The 23,206-nt window shown below is 36.8% G+C and overlaps 1 protein-coding gene across 1 annotated transcript in view; it reads left to right on the top strand.

Moving 5' to 3' along the window:
* The window catches only part of LOC593982 (ras GTPase-activating-like protein IQGAP1), a 93,278-nt gene that overhangs the window by 4,001 nt on the left and 66,071 nt on the right, over nucleotides 1–23,206 (top strand). The window contains exons 3-4 of the mRNA XM_030976921.1: nucleotides 10,438–10,594; nucleotides 19,624–19,701. Of these exons, the coding sequence (XP_030832781.1) occupies nucleotides 10,438–10,594; nucleotides 19,624–19,701 (235 nt within the window). The remainder of the gene's footprint in view (nucleotides 1–10,437; nucleotides 10,595–19,623; nucleotides 19,702–23,206) is intronic.

The following is a 23,206-nucleotide window of genomic DNA, read 5'->3' as shown; positions in this document are numbered from 1 at the left end:
TATACATGTACATATTTCATTAATGAACTGAGATGTTGATGGAAAAGTAAATGATAATTTGTCAATGCTGAAGGTTTGTCTCAAAGACGTGTATCAACATTTTAAGTCTCTGTTAGAAGAGAGAGAGCTCTCTCTCTCTCTCTTAATTGACGGCTGCATCTCTTTTATTCTGGTTTAGCTTTTACTATTCTAGATTATGAATCTCAACAGTGACTCATTGAAGGCTTACCTTTACTCTGTCAGCACAAATACCTCAAAATACCTCCCCGTGACTAATCATACACATTCACAAAGCTACAAATTGGGTAAAAAGTCTTCACCCCAGCCGAATTACGAGATTATTTGTATTTGTGTACAGTTTACAAATTCTGTGCCACATCAGGAAAACTATACATTTGTACATGTAGATTCAGTAGTTTAGAATAAAAGCGTTGCTTGTTCAAGCGTGCCCTGGGTCTTTGTCATGCTGTGTGTTGGTATTTGGTAGGCATTAGGATTGTGACGGTTATGAGCAACACAAACTTACAAATGTGTGTCGTTGAAGTTGCTGCATGTACAGTAGATCCATTGATTTTTGTTGATGTTAATTTGTTAGGTTACAGTGTGCCTGGATTGCATTGCTGTGAAAGGGGAATTTAGTGAAGGTTTGTGTCCTTTGTGGATCTGCATGAACACACATGCACAAAGTACAGAGTATACTACATGTATATAGGAAGTAGACCATTTAAGCTACAGTCCCATATACGTCCCGGACCGTCCCGGACCATCCCGGACCATCCCGGACCCCATCCGGGGTGATCCGGGATTCGGTCCGTGTTGACACCGTGTTGGCACCGGGGTGGTCCTGGATGGTCCTGGATGGTCCTGGATGGTCCTGGATGGTCCTGGGCGGTCCGGGAGTCGACCCCGGATGTTTTTGACGGTCAAAAACTGCCGGGGTGGTCCGGGACGGTCCGGGACAATAGTTTGATCCGGGGTGATCCGTGTAGCCACCGTGCTGGGTCCGGGGTCATCCGTAGTGGCGCCGGGGCGGTCCGTGTTGATCCGTGGCAGTCCGGGAGTGAGTTATTGACCGCCCAGGACCATCCAGGACCATCCAGGACCACCCCGGTGCCAACACGGTGTCAACACGGACCGAATCCCGGATCACCCCGGATGGAGTCCGGGATGGTCCGGGACGGTCCGGGACGTATATGGGACTGTAGCTTAAAAGCATCACACTTTTTTGAACAAAACATCCCGGACCATCCCGGATCACCCCAGACCATGGTCCGGGATGGTCCGGAGTGGTCCGTGCTCGTCCGTGCTGGTCCGGCTTTATATGGGACTGGGGCTTTAGGTCTTCATTATTTCTGTGCAGTACCAGTATAAGAAAACATCCAGGGATGCCAGTTTTCAGGCAATATGCTTCAATTCAGGCCCTGGAAAGTTATTTTCAGAGTTCAGACCATAGTTTACCATAGGTTTTTTGTGTACAAAATAGCTCATTCTAGGTGATTTTCAGGCCCTCTGATCAATTCCAACTGAAGATCTTTCAGAGGTGAATCTCTATAATGTAGAGCTCTATCACTAAATCTTTAGAAATTGTGTTCATGGAATTGAGTAAAATAAAATTAGGGGTTGTTAATGCAAGAGGGTAATTATGGTCGTCATATTATGCAACAAGCCTGGGAAGAGAGAGAGAGGGTGTACACATAACTACTAGCTACACTGTAGGTACACTAACACTTTTCCCGGTATTAGTAAGATAATGGTACATGTATTTGTCACTTTTATGATCTAGTGAAAAAGAAAAGAAAGTGACATGCAATGACACCATTTCAGTAAGACACTCGCCCAAGTTTGGGTGCTTGGAATTCCCAATTTTTTTCAGGAAATCTCATTATTTATGCATACTGCATATTTATCATGGTGGTAATGAAAATTATTTGTTTATTTATAGCATCCTTCCAGTTACAAGTAATTGGATCAAAGCAGGTTGTAGTCTACTCCTACATTTTAAACAACATTGTTATTGTTTGTACTGTTTGTACAGTTGTGTACATTACTATAATGTTACAGTTTGATATATTAGACATTGAAGATAAAGACCAGTTATGGTCATGCGATTGCATCGTGAAAGAAACGTTGAGGAATCGATCACAAAAGGTTGATCATCTAGCATATAAGTATTGGTGTGTACTGCAAGGTTCTGGAATCATCAAAATGATAAGAAATTTGGCCCAGTCTTCGTAAAGTTACAAGCACTATACACAGAAAGATGTATATGGGACTATACGCACATGTGCATGACACGTGCGTTTATCTCTCACACACCAATAGATAAACTAATTTACCAAATATATCAATTAGTAGGTGGTTTCCCTGCAAAATTTGTATCATAGTCAAAACATATTCTTTTACATGATTGGTACAATAAGAGCTTCCATTTCATTTTTTGAAATTGGGGCGTTTCCAATACTGGTCTTTACCTTAAAGCCTAGGTTTGGAATAGACAGGTTTACTAATGTATTCAAATTGTATGCAAACGTTTAAAAAACAAAGATTGTTCTTGAATCTTGACATCCTGAGGGATTGCCTGGCATAGCAACGTGTAATGTATTTATACTGGATTCCCAGTAGTTCATTCAGAAATAACAGGTTAATGGAGTAACTTGTCAGTAGGTCCCCAGGAAAGAAACCTCCAGAACTTTGAATGTACGGGTATTAGTAAACAGGTCTATTTTTTTAGAAATCTGGTGTCTCATCAATTTGTTTCAAGCTTTTGGGGCTTCTCTGGCTCAATCGGCCACTTTTTCTTACATATTTATATACCTGGTATGCATCGGGACTTAATTAATTTGCCCAGAGTCTAAGAAAAGAAGTAGGGAGCCCCGTATACAGCTTGTGAATGTGAGGAATGGGTATGTATGGCTACATACATGTACGCTTGGATCTTTAGAATGTGAGGTGGAAGTAGGATCAAGAAAAAGAAGGAAAAGATCTGTAAGCTTCTTAATGGTATAGTATCACTCATTGGGGCTTTGTGACTCATAATACCCTACAGAATGCCAGTGGTTACATGCATCCAGGCTTAAGTTTAAAGGGGAGGTTCACTAGATTGTCAATAAGATTTTAATGTACATTAATGTAGATTTGCCTATCAGAGTTTAGATTTGCTGTTTTTCATTGAAAACAAAATTGTCTTAATTCACGATTATGACTATTCTTCTTGTCATTCATACATCCACTCCAGGCACACTAAACATAGACAAACATGTTTACATGATTTTTTTTTGTTTATGAAGTTTGCTCTAAAAACTTTTGTAGGATTGAAGCGTGTCTGGAAATGGACAGATACATGTAAATGGGTCTGTATGCACATACTTGTATTTAGATGGCTCAAGCTTATGTTATGCCCTGCCTACAACTTTGAAATGGCTTAGAATATTTTGTACTTTATCTGATTCCATACACATTTCAATGCACTTGACAATACACATTTGTTAAAATGCATTGCTTGCAACGCAGGTCACTCTCACAATGGAATACAAACTTACAAAGTATAGCACATACATGTACATGTTATACTCTTAGTGTTTTTCTTTTTTATATTGTGGAAAAGATATCCCTATTTGTAAAAGCATGTGCAGGTAGTGTCAAATTCTTGATTCCAACAAGAGTTACTGCAAGTCACTACATGTACATGTTCCTGTTGATTATTTTGAACACATTCTGAAAAGTCTAAAGTGTAATTCCCTGTTTAAATTTTTGAGTGCAATAAAAATAATGATAAAAGGGCAAGGGTTATCCGCTTTTAATTTGGTTGAATTAAATGTAAGTGAACTCTAAAATTGTTTAAAAAAAGAAGAAAAGAGAGAGAGAGAGAGAGAGAGAGAGAGAGAGAGATACCTGTATGTGCAATCAAGTTGCATTCACAAATTTTCTTGTTTAGTAAGAAGTGTTTCTTATTTGCCTTACAGTGGAACGGCATCACTGGCTCACACCATATTGAATTAATCAAATTTTGAGACATTTTCTCTCCAACTATGGTGAAATGAAGCCTCACTATTGATATGATTTAAGTAATAGTTGAGTGTCATCAGTTTGGTTATTGAAATATTGTTTGTTTAAATTAATACCCAAATTAGGTCATGCATGCCATTTTAAACATTGACACTGTGGTTGTGTGGTATTTCATGTTGTGCCAGTTTCTATCTGAACAATTGAAGCATATTTTGTGAAACCACAGCTATCCATGTTTGTGTTTTTTCTTTCTGCAATATCTTTCCAAACCTGATGGTCTAATGCTCTTTAGATATTGGGTTGCAACCTTACTGGCTAAAAGCCCATTCTTACTGGTAGCATTATGTTACCACGGAACAAACAGTATCCTGATGTATCGACGAGAGGCCTTGTTTCCATTATCCTGATTTTTCAAAGTATCCCAGTGCCTACATGTACATGTACACGTAAGCCCACAAATTTTGAAAGTGTCCAATCGAAAATAGCTCAACCATGCTTGTACATGTATTTGCAGTGAAGACGCAAATATTTTGGGTTATTTCAATGATGCATTTGAAAAATCAGCTTTACCTGTTGTCCCAGGCAATACATTTGGGCTCTTATGCTTTGTTCAGGCTAATTCTTTTTGTGAGAGGGAATAAATGTAGGCTGTAGCTCCACTTGACGTAAAAGAAACTGGAACTTCAATATCAGACTACTTTATGTTTTAGAAGAGCAATTTGAGGCCAGCTTTCTCATTATTGGTCCTATTTGTTTCAAGCTTTCCCCATTCTGTTTCTCTTATTTTTTGCTTTCGTACAAATGACTTATTACAAGGGTTGGATTGGCGTTATTAAAAGCTGGAGCTTGCTCTGTCTAATGGAAACATGCCCTATGTTACCAGGTATACCCACAAGGACAGCCTCTCATCTTAGATTACTCCCATGTTTACACATTATCTCTTTCCCCCATTTCTTTTTGTCTAAGCTTTTCAATTTGTAGGGCCTTGGTGCATGGTGCACACCAGGAAATAGGTTGTAAAATGATTTAGGGCTCTGTTCCCCAGTCAGTTTGTGGTGAATTTTAGGTTCACCTTATGGGGTTTTCAGTACATTTTCTTCTCATTGCATGCATAGTGGTGGTTGACAGAGGGGTTGCGCACCACACAAGACTTGTCATTCCTCTGCTGTGTTTTAGCAGTGGGATTGTGCCCATCGGGGCTTGATGGGAGAATCCTGGTTGCTCCTTGTAATGTAAGGAACAGTAGCAAGGAAGCTACTATGACAGTGATGTGATCTATAGAGTCCTTGCTTGTCAAGGGGTTGTAAATTCAACAGGGCGGTGTTAGGTTTGGGAGAGGGCTGATATGTGGACTAGCTTGCAATCTGTCATCATGGCATGAGGATGTGTAGATTGTGTACACTAGAATAGACTCAAGGATGTTTTGTACTTGTAAGGTGAAAGGAAGGAGGTGGGATTAAAAGACAGAAGAGAATGATTGAAAACATTAAGAAAATGTTTTGACTGAAAATATTGGTACATGGCAAAGCTCATTCAAACTCTGGTTTAGGTTATCAAGTTATTCTAAGGTCTAAAACTCTAAATGGTGTTCTCAGGCGCTACCATAACTGCCAGTTTACATAGGCTCCTGACAGTTGAAATGTCCCGTATGCAGGTCATATTAGAAGATACACTGTAGATATGAGACGTGTAGTCTAACTTGATGGCAAAAATAAATGCCCTATAAACCTTGAATAGGGAAGAAAATTCAAACAATTTCCATTATTATGAATTAATGGTATCCCCAGGCAAACAGTTTGAATCTGGAAGCACTATAAACCAAGTGTTACGGACCACATACTATGCCAGCTTGCTTTGATTGAGCCCTTGCTAGCTAGAAGCAGGGAGATGAAGGGAGGGAGGTCTGTTATGATCCATCCAATGCCTTGGGATGAGTCACACCAGTACCCATGACTCTCAGGGGAGGGGCATTACTACACCCCTAGGTCCAGTCTGGGTTACCCCCCTCCCCCAACAAGGTCATCCCAGGTCAAATCACCACTCATCTGCCACTGCCACTTTCTGTCTGTAAGGATACAGGAAATCCAGTGTTGATGAATGACATAACAGATTTTAACCAAAGGATGACTTGCATATTGATGGATTATGAATGGGGGTATCAACTTTTTCACAGAAATTCAACTTTGGGCAAGAGGTACTAATACTTTGCCAGTGATTCTCAAAATCATAACTCTGGAAATTCAGTTCAATTTGTAATTACATTGTAGATACATGTACTGTACATACAGCACAGGAGGACACCTGTATGCATTGTTGTTACTTATTTTGTTGGGAAGGGGGATGCTGCCATGAAATACCAACCAGGAATTATCATGATGCACTGTTATAAAACCATGAGCAATTCATGTGATACAAATGACTTTTATGTCTGTCTATTTGTTTTGTTTTGTGTGTACATGTACATGTACATGTATCTGTGATAAATACTCCACTCATCCATGTAACAGTTTTCTATACTTTGTATGTTCCTGTAAGTTGCTGTAAGAACATGATTGGATTATTATATAGGATAGGCATATTATAAACTTGCTCTGATAGGATTATTATCATATCAAGAAGTCACAAGACACGGTCTTGTAGGTCAACCTGGGTCGATTCCTTTAGATTTTCTCTCCGTCTAAGTCTAGCAACCTTGGCTCCAGGAATAAACTTTGATATGTTCCAGGAATTAGGCAGAGTGGGTTTGATGATGATTGTAGAAAATCTAGTTTCTGTTGACATCAGTCTAGTATGTAAGCCTGAAAGTTCAGCAAATGTTATCATATTTGTAATCTTCCTACAAGTAATACATTTTTTAGACACAATTCATTTTGATTTTGGTTACAGGCTTTCCATACACTCCATCCTGTGATATTTCAGGCTTGATATTCAAAAGGTTAAATAAATGAATTGCATACAAAGGTTTACTATGACATCCCTCCCTCCCTCTACTCTCCCCCCCCCCCCTCCCCTCTCTCTCTCTCTCTCTCTCTCTCTCTCTCTCCTTTTCTTTCTCTCTCTCTCTTTTTCTTTCTCTCTCTCTCTCTCTCTCTCTCTCTCTCTACCTACCCCTCTCTCTCTTTCTCTTTTTTTCTTCTTTTTTTTCTTCTCTGGCTCATATTACATTGTTATTGGGTATGATCAGATTTTGAGTATTCAATGATTTTACTCAGTTATACTGTTTATCCCTCGTCTTAAATAACGTTTTTTTCTTTTCCTGAAGTTTTGATGTATGGTTATCATGATCTTATCTAATATTCTTTTTTGACCAGCTATTATAAACATGCCATTTGTTTATCCATTTTTATAAATGTAGAACCTTTGAAGACAATTCAGCTTTTAACTGCACCCGTTTGACAGTTTGACTGTACATTTTGGACAATACATCACCATTAAAAAATAGGGAAGCTGAAAAAGTCACATGCAATGTAAATATGTCTATTGTCTTGTGATCTCAAATTCCAAGACTCTCTTTGAGGTCATCTCTTTGAAATCAATGCCCCTCTCCATCACAACCAAAGTCAACAAACCTACTGTTTGCTTTCGTAGAGTAAAAAAAAAATGATCGCCTGGACAGTTTGAGTTCCACTTGATCTTGGTCTGATACTCAAGGGCAGACTGGACAAATGTCAACAACACCACCGGACATACAGAGGGGGAGTGAAAAATAATTCAGGTTAATTGAGCGTGGTAACAAAGAAGTCATAAAAAACTTTGAAGTGGTCAGGCTACTGCATTTACACTGCAACAAAAGTCATTGATTTTCCTCACAAACACAGCAAAAAATCTAAATAGAAAAATCCACCTCTGGAGTGTGTGGTTTTTTTAAACACCTGCCGAAGTTTCACTGATTTTTGCATTGTAAAAGCAAACTTCGAGAAGATACTGATGTTAGCTCACGTGACTCTCCTTGCTTCCATGGTAGTGCTAACGCATACATCGCACTGATGAGTGGCTAATTCGCACTATTCACCCGAAAAAAGTGTAAATGGTTGTCCAAAAAATCAACGATGTGTAAATGGACCGTTTTTGGGTTTTTAGGCACTCCATGGGTGTTATGGTGGTTTGAAGAAAAACAGGAAGTCCAAGATAGATGCTGTTTCATTTCTTATTTCAGGATGCAATATTTGGCAATTTTAAATGAAACAATAGCCCATTTTGGTGACGATAGTGAACTTGGTTGATCATTGTAGTGGTGTACAGAGGAAGCCACGAGGATATGATATAGCACAACTGTTTTAGCAGCTTCATTGTATGTATAGGCTAACAAACGGATTGCAATGTTTGGGTTTGATTAGAAGGATACTGTAGAAATGATATTTATAGCGACAAGTGATGATTTTGAAACCAAAAATAACAGACATTTCACTATTACTGTGATTTGCAAAAATTCAATTAATTTACGGCATGAAACTTATGCAGATCTGAACCAGTAGTGAAATTTGTGAGGATTATACACTGGTTTCATTGTAGGTGTAAATATACAGAATGGGTCTACAATGAACAGTTTAGTATCGTTTGTGGATGGAACAATACTGAGTACTAATTATTTCTAGAATGAATTCTTAGTAAATGTAACCCTACGTGTATCTTTTCCAAAGAAATTGGTTTCTCTCAAAGAGTGTGATATTTCTAAAGTTTGTTTTGATGTTTCTTACTTGAGAATGTGTTTTGTGACTGAATTACATTTACAATTGTTGAAATTATTGTTAGTTGATGATTATTAAATGCATAATTAAATAGCTCAAGTAAGCTTTATTCAACCCAGTTCTATATTAATCAATTGTGCAAATAAATTAGAAATATACAGGTACAAGTACTAATTTATCCATTATTTATATGGCTATCTTTTGGTATGAGTCTGTGGCTATTATGGGCTAGTTCATTTGTGGAAAGTTTTAGTTCTGACCAATTTTTAAATTAATTTTTAATGTAATTAATGTGCTGCGTGACGTACAGGACCACAGCGTCCCGTACGTCACGCAGCACATTAATTACATTAAAAATTAATTTAAAAATTGGTCAGAACTAAAACTTTCCACAAATGAACTAGCCCATAATAGCCACAGACTCATACCAAAAGATAGCCATATAAATAATTTCATCTGTTGTTATTTCTTGTTTAAAGTCTCTAAATGTCCCGTACGTCACAATCCAAATAGCTTGGACCTGCCCTATTCCATTTATCCATTATTCCATTTATCCATATCCATACAAATTAAACTTTGAAAAATATTTGCCCTTGGATTGTCAGCAAATGAATATTACTGTATACGAGTCAAGGGTTTTAATAGGCCTATAGGATGTAGATCTAGATGAAGCAAAGTATTGCCCACCAGCACCAATCTACAAGCCTGTGTACACACACTTGAGGAGTTAATTAGCAATTCAAATTAGACTACCTTTCCAGATGCGTATTTAGCATGGTAATCTCATATAATGGTTATATAACATCTGTGAGAGAAGTGTGCTGGTGTAGAGGGGACCCTATTGGATTTGTAATGGCAGGTCTTAATTGGGCTTCTATCCTAGAATGGAAAAATAGCAATCAAATTTTCATTCCTTTCAAATCAGAATTCATGAGGGCTGAGGAAGATATAACTGGCATTGTAGGATATTAATCTTGTTAGGTCTTATGTAACAAATTTCATGAGACGTGCATGTAGATGTATTTAGATCTTAGAAATAGAATGAGGAAGGCAATAATGTACCTTCCTGTTTCTAGTCTAGTGAGGAGTGATTGGAAAAAAATCATAGCCATTCATTAACTTGTTTTCAATTTCACGAATACAATACAAGACATTAAATACATGTACAACATCCACAATTTGTGTGTAATTTCACTGATTTGAAGCTTCAGACAGAGCAAGGGAGTTGAACACTGAGGATTTCCAATGCATGTGAATAGTTTAGTAGCTTTGCAAGCATTTACAACCTATTTAAAGGTAAAGGCCAGTTATGGTCATGCGATTGCATTGTGAAAGAAACGTTGTGGAATCGATCAGAAAAAGTTGATCATCTAGCATAGTATTGGTGTGTACTGCAAGGTTCTGGAATCATCAAAATGATAAGAAATTTGGCAAAGTCTTGGTAAAGTTACAAGCACTGTACACAGAAAGATGTAAATGGGACTATACGCACATGTGCGCGACACATGCGTTTATCTCTCATAGACCATGTAGATAAACTAATTTACCAAATATATCAATTAGTAGGCGGTTTCCCCGTCAAAATTTTTATTATCATGTATTAGTCAAAATATATTCTTTCACATGATTGGTAATAAGAGCTCTATTTCATTTTTTTGAAATTGGGGTATTTCCAATACTGGTCTTTGCCTTTAATGCATTTGCTCTAATCCTTATTTTCCTCCATTTGTTTTTCTTCTCCTAGATGGATGGAAGCGTGTATACGGGAAGACCTACCCCCTACTACAGAGCTGGAAGAGGGGTTACGTAATGGGGTATACCTGGGCAAACTGGCACACTTCTTCGCCCCTGACAAGATACCACTGAAGAGGATCTATGACAAGGACCAGGCTAGATTCCAGGTAATGATGAATATAATTCTATTTTAAAAAAAATATTTTGAATGGTTTTTGCTTGCTGGCTGAAGCTGAATCTGCACAAATATCTTTACATCACATGCATAATTTCAAATTATTGAAAGGATTCATACTATGTACCTACATGTTCATCAAGGATCTATTGCCCCCCCCCCCCCCCTCCCCCATCCACCTCACCCACCCAAGATGAATTTATCTATTCTATGATTTCTTTCTTCAGACAAGCAAAATGATGTGAAAGTAGAAAAAACATGTGAATGCCATTGAAAGTGGGTGTGTCTGGTATGTTTGCCTTCAGCTTGCAGGGCAAGACAGTCATTAGGCCTGTCTTCATCAGCTCGAGATCGCCAAGTAACCCGCTATTTTAAATATCCCGATCGCAAATTATCCAGTTAATTTGCGTCTTCATCAGCCCGAAGTTGCAATTAGTGAGATATCTGGTCGAGATAATCATCCCAAGAGATCTTGGGCTAGTGGCAAAATATCCAGCTATTTTTCTGGTACCTCTTCATTAGCCTGAAGACTTACACTATGCGCGAACGCTGAGCAAAATATCTCAAGCTAATTTCTCGAGCTCAATTTCAAGTTTCAAGGTCAAGTTTCGAGCTGATGGAGACAAGATTTGTAACTTCGGAATTATTTTCCCGATAAGAAATACTGTAGCGGGCTATTTGGCAATCTCAAGCTGATGAGGACAGGCCTCTTTACAGTGTACATTTATATGTTTATTTTACCGTGATAAAAGTGGGCGAGTATGACCATGAAAGGCACTCCTTGTTTTGCCTCAATGTTTTCAATGTGCACTTGCCATTTGAGGAGGAGGGTCTTTAGACTTCAGCGGTAACATGATGAAGCTGAAATGTTTTGAAATGAATTTCTTTCTGATTCTCTTCAATCCACTTTCCTCTCTGCATGCATCTTGACAAATTGACCTCAAACTTGAACTACTAGAGTGATATCTGTTATCTCAAAAGACAGTGTAACATTGATGAGATTATTAACATATACGGTACATGTACATATATTTTAACATTGATTTATTGAATTCTTAAAATAAATGAAATAAAATGAATAATTTAAACAAAGGTATTTTCTATAGAGATATTTATTTTTAGTTTAAAATAAAGTTACACGTACATGCATCTTCACCTTTTGCCTAATTGTCACTGAGAAGTCATAAGTAAAACAGCTTTCCAGACCAATTCAAAACCTGTTCCTTGAAAGTCCATCAATAGTTTCAAAACTGTTATGCTTTTTTTTTATCTTGTGTTCATTTTCTTTGAAATAAAAAAAAAATAACATCAAGGCATCTTACTGTTGAAAAGGGTTAAGGTACGTGGGATATTCAAATGTATGCACATTACATACATGTATGCCTTACATGCTCTTAAGGAGAACCAAGATTTTGTTTGTAATGAATATGACTTTTATGATATGGAACGTCTTGATATCAGAGCTCATGCTGGGCATCTACTGTGCCTCACCAAAAGTAAATACATATACATTGTAGTTTGTACATGTACATTGCAGCTTCATGGAGATACTGCATACACGTACTGTACATGTACATGTATGCAGCAAATGGAGCTGTGATCTGAACAGATCGTTGAAGTACCTCTATTTATTTGAGATCTACAGGTAGATAAGAGTCAATGGAATGCATTGATCCTTGGCTATGCATTTTATTTTTCAGTTCTGAGAAGTCCCCCCCCCCCCCCCATACAACACCTTTTGAATTCCACAGTTCATTTATTTCATACGAATTATTTGTATAAACAAATACCAATATTAATCAAATCATCAATTTAATGGTTAAATTACATTATTTTGTTACTGGTCACAATTATTGACTCATATTGGTCCTATGGATTAAGTTAAATTACATGTACTGATCATGTAATTTGAGTGACTCTATAGAACATTAACTTTAGAGATATGGTGTAAAAGTGTGATATATTAAAATAAATATATCATGTTTGTCCGTTATCAATCTAGATATGTCAATTCCTCTTCTTTGACTGTTGTAAATCATATCAAATAAAGTGCCTTAAAAGGGAAAGAAGAAGGAAAAGTCTGCATTATTAAGGTTGCCTTGTCTGACCACCTGTTTGCCATGTAGGGCTAGTTGAATAGAATGTGATGAGACATTAGGAGAGCTGAGATGACTAGAATCACCTACTGTTCTCTACTGGACATGGGTGGAACAAACGATGAAGATGACGATGGACTAATAATTTCTCACGGTTAGACGCAAAAGATGAAGATCGAGCGTACATGTAGTTGTAGGAATTATCCTAACACTCACTTGGTATGTGTGTGTTTCCTGTATCATACATGTATTTACTTTGATATCAAATTATTTTTTGTTTCTTGGTCATTGTGGATCATATGTTAGGTACATATAGCATAAGGCCTATAATACATGTACATGTACTTACTAAATTTTAGGCTTACATTTTATAGATAGATTTATAGGCAAAAGTAGCCTGATATGATTGCATATATACATCTACATGTACATGTACATGTATGAGATTTTGAAACAGTTTTCCAGAATCAACGCACTTTATGATTAACAGACAACCTTCTCAACATAATCCTGTGAACAATATTCACCTGATTATTGCTTTCACTATGACTCATGCTGATCAAAAGCATTGAGGAATCAGTTTAAGAGACAATATGGTTCAAACATAAACAGTAAAGTACATTCACTGTTGGAAACAGGAAAAAGTGTGCAAGTTTTTGGCCCATCCAATTGGCGATCGGTTTTATACCGTTTTCTAACTCTTTCTAAACCATTGAGTGTTTTTTATTATCTTGTAAGAAAATGAAAGTGGGTTGTCCTCATGTTGTGACTGCCAGAGATAAGGTTGACCTTTGATCTTGATCAAGGTATATGAGGTCATAGGTCATTGGCGTGGCTCCCTTGATAATCAAGATATAAGCCTGTCTAGGAATGTTTGATTTCTGCTTTGATACTGATCTTGTTTTTTGCAAACAACATATTCTGGAGTCCTTGCGATGTAGCCACAGATTTATTTCCATGAACGATGACAGACAAATTTTCATGAACAATCCTCTATAGTTTGATGTTCTGTTTAAAATGTTCCAATGGAAAAGTAAGTAATATATAAATTCCCATAACTCCCTGTACATGTGGCTCTAGAAAACTAAAAAAAAACACTGGGGTACCAAGTTTATGATGTAAAATAGTCAGTATATAGTCCTTTTGTTTTGGATTAAAAAATCTAAAGAGAAAAACAAAAGTAGAACAGAAATTTAGTATTCTAATTTGCTTTAACTGGAAAAGGGTTACTCTACAAATTCAATAGATCTTAGCTTACAATTCACATGTAAAAACTAAAAAGAGAAGAAAATAGAATAGAAAAGAGTTACATGTAATCTGCCTGGGCTGTAATGAAAAGAGGCTTCATGTACCCCAAATCATGCATCATACTTTCAATAATAGTCTTCGGACTAAATGATAATTTGTAACCCTAAATAAGGGACAACTTTCTGATTAGTTATACCACAAACTTAACATTGTTAATGAGAATAGGGGATGATACAGGCACCAATCATCACTGTGTAATGTGGTCTAATGAACCACAGGATGTGCCTAGGACCTGGGTAATACTCACAGAGCTTTGGCCGTATCTATCAGGGTAGTTGGAGACCTGATTGTGCGGTGCCACCCCATGCTAAGGCAGCATCCGCCCTGATACAACTGATCCTTAGTGCTGTACACCCTGGGCAGACGAGCTAAATTCATCTCAATAAGTAATTTTGTCCTAGTCTAAAAATTTCATATCTATCAAACAGAAGTTTGAACATCATTTTGAACTATAAACTTGATAAAGAATCAGGGTTCACTTGTAAATGAAGTATCAGACCGAAAAGGTACGTGTATACCTGGCCGGTGCTGAATGTGGATGCACACTGGTGATTGCCTGATTGGCCAGCCGACACTAAACATTGTTGAACCGATTTCTTCAAGTCTATTTTCATCATTTCAGTGTTTCTGTAATTGATTCTTCATTTCACCTGTTTACCAGTACGCCTTTTATGCTTTGAAAATTCTGTTTAGGCCTACAGTGTTTCTTTATAAATATATGAGTTCAGTACAAATTTCTTCTAGTGAGAATGAGCTGCTACCCTCTTTTTTGCTTGCTGGCCAAAACGTGACCACTGCGAGTGGTCTATATCAAGACCAACACAATGCAAGTGGCTGTACTTTTTTGTTCAGATGGCATGATGGCAGTTATATATTCTGGTCAGTAGCCCCTCTGAGTCTAGTGCTATTGAGTTGTGAAGTCTGTGGACAAACCCATTTATATGTACAGGCCATATATGTGATTATATTATAAACACTACTGACAATAGTTCAATAAGGCATATATCTGTAGGACTCGTCTTTAAAGATGTGCAGTTCCAATATCTCAGTATACCCAATAATTCAGCTGACAACATTCTGAATCTCAACCCTCTCAGATAATATTCAATGTAAAAATATGATGGATCTTCAAAATTAACTTTTTTTTTCTTTCTAGAACTTGTCTTTTATTGTTATTATTTGACACATTGATTATTTTGAATGTGAATTAACATTTATCAACTTTAGTCTGGTTTACAGCACTGTTCATGATTATCCATGCCAATATAGTATGTCACACAGAGATATTAAATTTGAACAAATCACAAACAAAAGATAATTCAACCTCGTAGTTTTCATACAGTGTTTGGCCTTTAACCATCCTTGGTCCGATAGCTCTGTCAATACATCCTGGTTAAAAGGAATATCAAAACAGATGTAAACAGAGAGTTGTTGTGAGGAGTTTAATCAGTAATTGCAACCACTCTTGGACAGAGATATGATTGATTCAGTGGAGATCTATTTTGAGCTCTCTCTTCATCATCTGTGAATCATCATCACCATTCCTTGCTGCTTAACAGGCCTGTTCAGACTCATAGAAATCTATGAAACATTGGTATAAAAGAAACATATCACCATTCCTTGCTGCTTAACAGGCCTGTTCAGACTCATAGAAATCTATGAAACATTGGTATAAAAGAAACATATCACCATTCCTTGCTGCTTAACAGGCCTGTTCAGACTCATAGAAATCTATGAAACATTGGTATAAAAGAAACATATCACCATTCCTTGCTGCTTAACAGGCCTGTTCAGACTCATAGAAATCTATGAAACATTGGTATAAAAGAAACATATCACCATTCCTTTCTGCTTAACAGGCCTGTTCAGACTCATAGAAATCTATGAAACACTGGTATAAAAGAAACATATCACCATTCCTTGCTGCTCAACAGGCCTGTTCAGACTCATAGAAATCTATGAAACACTGGTATAAAAGAAACATATCACCATTCCTTGCTGCTTAACAGGCCTGTTCAGACTCATAGAAATCTATGAAACACTGGTATATAAGAAACGTATCACCATTCCTTGCTGCTCAACAGGCCTGTTCAGACTCATAGAAATCTATGAAACACTGGTATAAAAGAAACATATCACCATTCCTTGCTGCTTAACAGGCCTGTTCAGACTCATAGAAATCTATGAAACACTGGTATAAAAGAAACATATCACCATTCCTTGCTGCTCAACAGGCCTGTTCAGACTCATAGAAATCTATGAAACACTGGTATAAAAGAAACATATCACCATTCCTTGCTGCTCAACAGGCCTGTTCAGACTCATAGAAATCTATGAAACACTGGTATATAAGAAACGTATCACCATTCCTTGCTGCTCAACAGGCCTGTTCAGACTCATAGAAATCTATGAAACACTGGTATAAAAGAAACATATCACCATTCCTTGCTGCTTAACAGGCCTGTTCAGACTCATAGAAATCTATGAAACACTGGTATAAAAGAAAGGTATCACCATTCCTTGCTGCTTAACAGGCCTGTTCAGACTCATAGAAATCTATGAAACACTGGTATAAAAGAAAGGTATCACCATTCCTTGCTGCTTAACAGGCCTGTTCAGACTCATAGAAATCTATGAAACACTGGTATAAAAGAAACATATCACCATTCCTTGCTGCTTAACAGGCCTGTTCAGACTCATAGAAATCTATGAAACACTGGTATAAAAGAAAGGTATCACCATTCCTTGCTGCTTAACAGGCCTGTTCAGACTCATAGAAATCTATGAAACACTGGTATAAAAGAAAGGTATCACCATTCCTTGCTGCTTAACAGGCCTGTTCAGACTCATAGAAATCTATGAAACACTGGTATAAAAGAAACATATCACCATTCCTTGCTGCTTAACAGGCCTGTTCAGACTCATAGAAATCTATGAAACACTGGTATAAAAGAAAGGTATAACAAATCATTATATAGCAAAAGGAGCATTCAGACTAGAAAACAACATCATATGAACGAAATTTGTCTAAAGAAACTCAACTTGAAGAGGTCAATTGACATGACAGCTGGCCAATGAGCAGTTTAACGATTTTATAACGATACAATATGACGTTCGGAACTTCAGACTAGATCGGAACTCTGATTCTTTTTGTTCTAAACGGTCCCCAAACAGGCGTTCCACAACTTTCACTATATAATGTTTCTTCATTTGACATTAAGACTTTTTACAAATTTTTGCAAATCCAATTCTTGTACATGTACATGTATCTTAGCTCTACCAGGGCTCCACACTAACTTTTTTGCAAGGTTATCTGGATTTAAAAAAAATTGGGGGTCCAGATTCAGATTTTGGACACCCACGTGTCCCAGGTGCCCTTTAATGTCAAGCCCTGACTATATGATGAATTCTGGTTGTGTGAACGCGGGGTATAGTAGTTGAACCATCCCACACCAAAAGAATCACCAGTCATGGCTATACTTGTGGTCATTGTTTTCTTTCTACATTTAATTTGTATGGGCAGTGGATAGACCAGAGGGATTAGTATTACTAGTACAGTGAACTCGTGAAAACAGTTTTGTCGTTCAGACAATGATCCGTCTGATGGAAGACTTCCGTAGAAGAGATCTAGATAAGCTTATAAAAGTACAAGTATCATATTAAGATTTATCTTTAATCTTCTGTAGCAAATTATTATCATTGAAATCAATATGTTAATAATTCCAGTAACTTTGAAACATACGATTTACAGATTTGCGTTTCTATTTCTCTATAGGATCATTGTTATCTTTTGTTAATTTCTGATTAAAATGATTTACCAGTAATTTTGTTTCACGATGCATGGATCGGAATGAAAAGTACCTTACTCTTGAATGCAAAGCTTTACATGTAAAAGAATTTCGTTCTTGAAATTTTAAGAGCCATCAACCATGACAAAAAATATAATGGCAGGGAATATTAAGGAGAACCCCACCTTTAAAACAGGAAAAACTGAAGTGAATGTCTCATCTGTTAAGTTTAAAGCGATTCCTAAGTAAGGCACACACACCTGACTTCTGAAGTCAGTTACCATGCAACAAACATGCTTCCTGTTGATTCTTTGTCTTCCGCCAAAATGGATGAAAATAGACGTTTCCATGGCAACGGACTACAGAGAAGGTAGTTTGCGTCTCGATGATTACTCTCTTGAGGTCCCGTCCGTGACACTTTTTTCGTTACCCCGGCCGTCCTGTTGGGAGTTGACAAGCGTGTGCTTGATCGCAAGCAGACTGCTGGTCCTTGCTGAAATATTTAAAGGAAACATTAGATCTCTGTAATGGTTACAAGTATACTGTAGCATGTCTGGTTCAAGGAAAGGAAATAGTAATCTCTCCTGTTTGTTTTTCTATGTTTATGTTCTGATCTAAATTTTGATTTTTGTCAAGCTCAATCAATGAGCTTATCATACCCATTAAATGCTTATATGCTCTACCATGTGCAGTACGGTTTAGTGTAAATAAGAGAAATACCACTCAATTTAAATGCAAGCTAAATTAATTCTGCTTTATAAATGTACACATATCTTTTGGGCTAGGTTAGATTGGAATTAGAATGCCTGTGTGATCACAACATTTTTCTCAAATAGTTCAAAGTTAGTGAGGTGACAGAATATAGATGATGTACGTTGTTATGGCTTGCACATCGTGTCCTATACAGTACGTGTACATGTGTGTAATTTCTTTGTTTTCCTTTTTGAGATTAAAGTACAAGTGATGTCAGATTAGTGTTGAGAGAGAGGGGTGTTGAGACAGAGAAAGAGAGGAAGACAGGAGCAGAGAGAGAAAGAAAGAAAGAGATGCCACTTTGAAATATCCCTTTGTTTTTCCCCTCAATTTTAAAAGAACAACATAACAAAGGCAAATTATTACGATAGTCGAGCTCTCAGACATCAATTGACAATACTCTTTCATTCTGTTTGGTCACTCGTGATCGTTGTTCTGTGCACTTCCCAAACTTCCCAAAGAGACCCCCAAATATAGCTTTTGGTCCCCCAAGGCTACAAAATTCCATTTATCAGAAACAATCAGGATCAATTTAGGGCTGTTGGAAGTAGATAACAAACAAAAATGGAAGCCGATGCCGGCTTCCTCCGCTCTAAAGGTTAGAATACTTTTCAGTCCATCGGTTGACGTTTATAATGTCATGAAATTCAATCCTATATGCCAAGCTATATATATATATATATATATATATATTCAAATGATGAAGATCCTGATTATTCTGTTTGAAATATCATTCACCTAAATTCCTATCTATTTCGGTAGGTCAAATTCAAGTATTTGGTCAATCTGTTCACAATTCTTTTTCATTAAAACCTAAGAGCTGAGTAAGATTCCTCATGTATGTAAATTTTGCTTACCAGCAAGAAGGTCATATCCTAAAGGGCACTAAGGTCCTTTTTGCTGTGTTCCCTCATGAAGAGCGAAACGTGGGTAATCAACCATTTGTTTATTTGTTTTTATTTTTATTTAATCATATATTCATTTATTTATTGAATTATCTTGTTTTACCTACCAGTATTTTTACATTCCTATTTACTTCTCCCTCTCTCTCTCTCTCTTTTCTTGTATTTTACTAGGCTAAAGGACTTCATTTCAGACACACGGACAACACAGTGCAATGGATCAGAGCTATGGAAGTCGTTGGATTGCCCTCGGTAATTATAGTTTACTTGTATTTGTATGATACACGTATTAAACCATAGTGAATCCAATGTCACATGCTCAGTATATTTCTATTCTCAAATAAATTCTACTTTGCCCTTTTCGCTCTTGACCTACATGTAAACATATCTCTCTGTTTTCATTTCCATCATTCTGTTGTAAATACTTTCTGTTCCGTTTCTTGATATTTCTTCGGACTTCATGATTTTTTCCATCAAGATATTATATGGTACCGTTGTCATTAATACATTATGCATGAAAACAGAATATCAGTTTCTCATTTCGAGATGTAGATATTTCCTTTTGTAGCAACAACAACACAAGTGGCCCTTGTTCATTAAGGGTATCTCTGTTCTAAAGAAGTGAACCATTTAACGCCCATGGATAATACACTCAAAGTCTTGAAGTGTTATAGATATCAGATCTATTGTTACACAAATTGGAGACATTAATATAGGATGAAGGTAACTGATATGAGATAAAAATAAAAAAATTAGTTTCCCGATGCTGGTTCTAGAAAGTTCAAAAGAGAAAACAAGTACTTATTGGACGATGAGAGCCTATTATTATTGACTCATGTTTCCTTCGATACTAAGTTAAAACCCTAATCACTTCAAATTGATGATTGTAGATAGTGAAGATGATATTTAGATGGCCTTCTTTTCCCCAAGTCACAAATTGATTAAAACTTCTGAAATCAATTATTAGAATAAATCAAAATACAAAACCATGCCTCAAATAAGTACAGGTTGTATATCAACACCAACAACCACATAAAAGGCTAATACCAATATGAAACCAAAGCAAACCTTAGTTGTGGTTGGAAAATATATATTACTGAAATATCATTTAGATTGGAAATTCCAAGTGCTTAATCATACTGAAGTGTCATTTAAAGTGACATTTCTTCATACTCTGGCAATGATTGGTATCGGCCTATCCCCTTGTGGAATCAGATAACTTGGAAGTATATGCTTTCATAAGCCATCACAAGTTTGAAGAGGCCATTATGCACCTACTAGTAGCCGCATTAAAAATGTGAGCTATTATTATTATACAATGCTTCTTTTGTTTAGAACCCACATATTGATTAATGAACTACAGTTTCATTACATATTCTTGTAGAAGAATTGACTGCTTGCTGTTATTCAATTCAAGTGGAACGATTAAACTTGGGTTGTGAAGCAGCTTACAAAAAAGCTCCAAGAATCACATTTGCAAGATATTTCATCGACAAAACCTTTTCTTAACCCTCAAATTATTCAAGATGTTTAAACTTGCTGTTTCTGTTGATGCTGATCGAAGCCTTAACTTTGAACTTCTTCTTTCAAGTCAACTCTCTGGCAGAGTGCCACTGCCACTTTAATTGCATCACAGCTCAACATCCTTTGAGCTAGGTTACTACATTAGCCCCAGATTCAATTATAACATTACCTGTACTTTGCTCTTACTTCTACTCTACAACCACTACTTATTACATTAAATCAAGACATTTATGTCAGACCTTTGATGAAACAGCCTTTACAGCTTCCTGTAAATTGGATTTGTTAAAGCCCCTCCATAGTGTTGGGAGCCCCAAAAATATAATGGAAAAATTTCAATTAGGTTTTATTATAATGTGAAAGAAGAGGATGTCAAAAGACACATTTCTGCAAGAATTTTCACCCCACAAATGTGTTTGAAGTTGAATATTGATTGAAAGAATACAACATCTTTCTGAGTATAACAAAAAACTGAAATTTTGTATTCTTTTATCAATATTTGTATTCAAGCACATTTTTTTTTTTTTTTTTTTTTTTTGGGGGGGGGGGGGGGAATCTTTGCAGAAGTGTGTCTTTAATAAATGACATCCTCTTTCACATAATGATACAATTTAAGTGAAATGTTGCCATCAAATTTGTGGCTCCCAACACTTTAAAGGGGCTTTAAACATTTATTAACAAGCTGGAATGTTGTACATGTTCCTTGTGATTGTCACAATGTACCCTTATCAGCATCTAAAATTACTTACTGTAGGTAGCCTACGTGTGCAGCCTCACACACCTGATCAAATCCTGCAAGAGAAAAACAAAATGAGGAAGCATAGTGCGCGCATTCATATATCTTCCAAAAAACTGGAAGAAATTGGGGATCAAGACATCTGTTGCCCAAATATTCTTTTTTCTTTTTTCACCTGTACCTTCCTGTTCCATTCATTTTACAATATAATGTTTCATGATAGTGTATTTCATTGGCTAATACCAGTCACAGAAGTATACAATTATATGTACACTGTAGGTTGCTGGTACAATTTACAATTTCAATTCACAGAGTAGAGACATAGGTTGCGTTTATCGACCAGATTTTTGGCAAGAATCAGGTTTCTCAAACGTCTTTCAGGCAAATTTAGAAGGTGATAAATGCAAAGCCTTTTTTAAAGGGCTTTAGATATGGGCATATCTAAAGATGCAAAAAGGTGTGTTTTGTATGTGACATACAGCCAGAATCACGTTTCTGAGAGATCGATAAACGCAAAGCTGTTTTGAACCTCATATACAAATAGGACCACCCAGGTGTTGTGTACAAGCATGTGTGTGAAGTTGACCTCCGAGAAACTGTCTGCTTCCCGGGTCAAAACAGCTGGGCAGACACTAGGCCTTTATTTTGAATCGTGAAGGGACGATAAACGCGACATCCCGCAAATCACGATCGTATAGTGGGGTATGATAGTGGGGTTCAATAGTGGGGTATGATATGTACATATCTAGTGGCAAGCCCTGATAAACGCGCCCTGAGATATACTTGTAAGTGTGAAAAGAACTTGGAGGGGTTGTTTTCTTGGAAAAACACAGTCTAAAAATATATTGATTGCTTTGAAGTAATGAGTGTTTACCCTGCACCATTGTAGATGTACCAATACTCAAAATTTTCCAAGAAACCATCATAATATTTGACTGCAGCTATTATGTGATGATTTATGTTCAGTTGTGTGTCCTGAGTAGAGTTTTTGAATGTCTAATTCCAGTTGACATGTTACCAGAACTTTACCATTAAAAAAAGGAGAGGAATTTCGTTGTTGGGGGAAAGACTTTTCTAATCATCACCCTTGCGTGTGACCCTAAGCGCTGTCTTTTCCTGCATTATATATAAACCTTATTAAGCATGCTTCAGAGTTAGAGTGCACATAGACATGTAGAACTATGTGCATTTACTCAAGCAATGAACAAATTGGTAATGGTATGTGGCTGGCCAAGTCAATATATAATTTGATCATAGAATTACCAAAGTTCATATCTACGTGTATTTGGAGCCCAGTAATTGAAAATTATATCATTTGCTCTCACTTCCAAATTTCAGGCCATTCCTATACCTGTTAATAGTTGCATTTCTTGTACTCTATTTGTTGTAAGATTATATATTTTTTGCTGAAATTAGGCTCGAGTAGAGAATTTATCAATTGATAATAATAATAATAATATTGGATTCTTATATAGCGCACGTATCGACCTTGCAAGGTCC

The sequence above is a fragment of the Strongylocentrotus purpuratus genome, unplaced genomic scaffold, assembly GCF_000002235.5.
Source record: "Strongylocentrotus purpuratus isolate Spur 01 unplaced genomic scaffold, Spur_5.0 spur5_scaffold_9, whole genome shotgun sequence".
Lineage (NCBI taxonomy): Eukaryota > Metazoa > Echinodermata > Echinoidea > Camarodonta > Strongylocentrotidae > Strongylocentrotus > Strongylocentrotus purpuratus.
The sequence above is the reverse complement of the archived record's forward strand: the minus strand, read 5'-3'. Positions and strand labels throughout refer to the sequence as shown.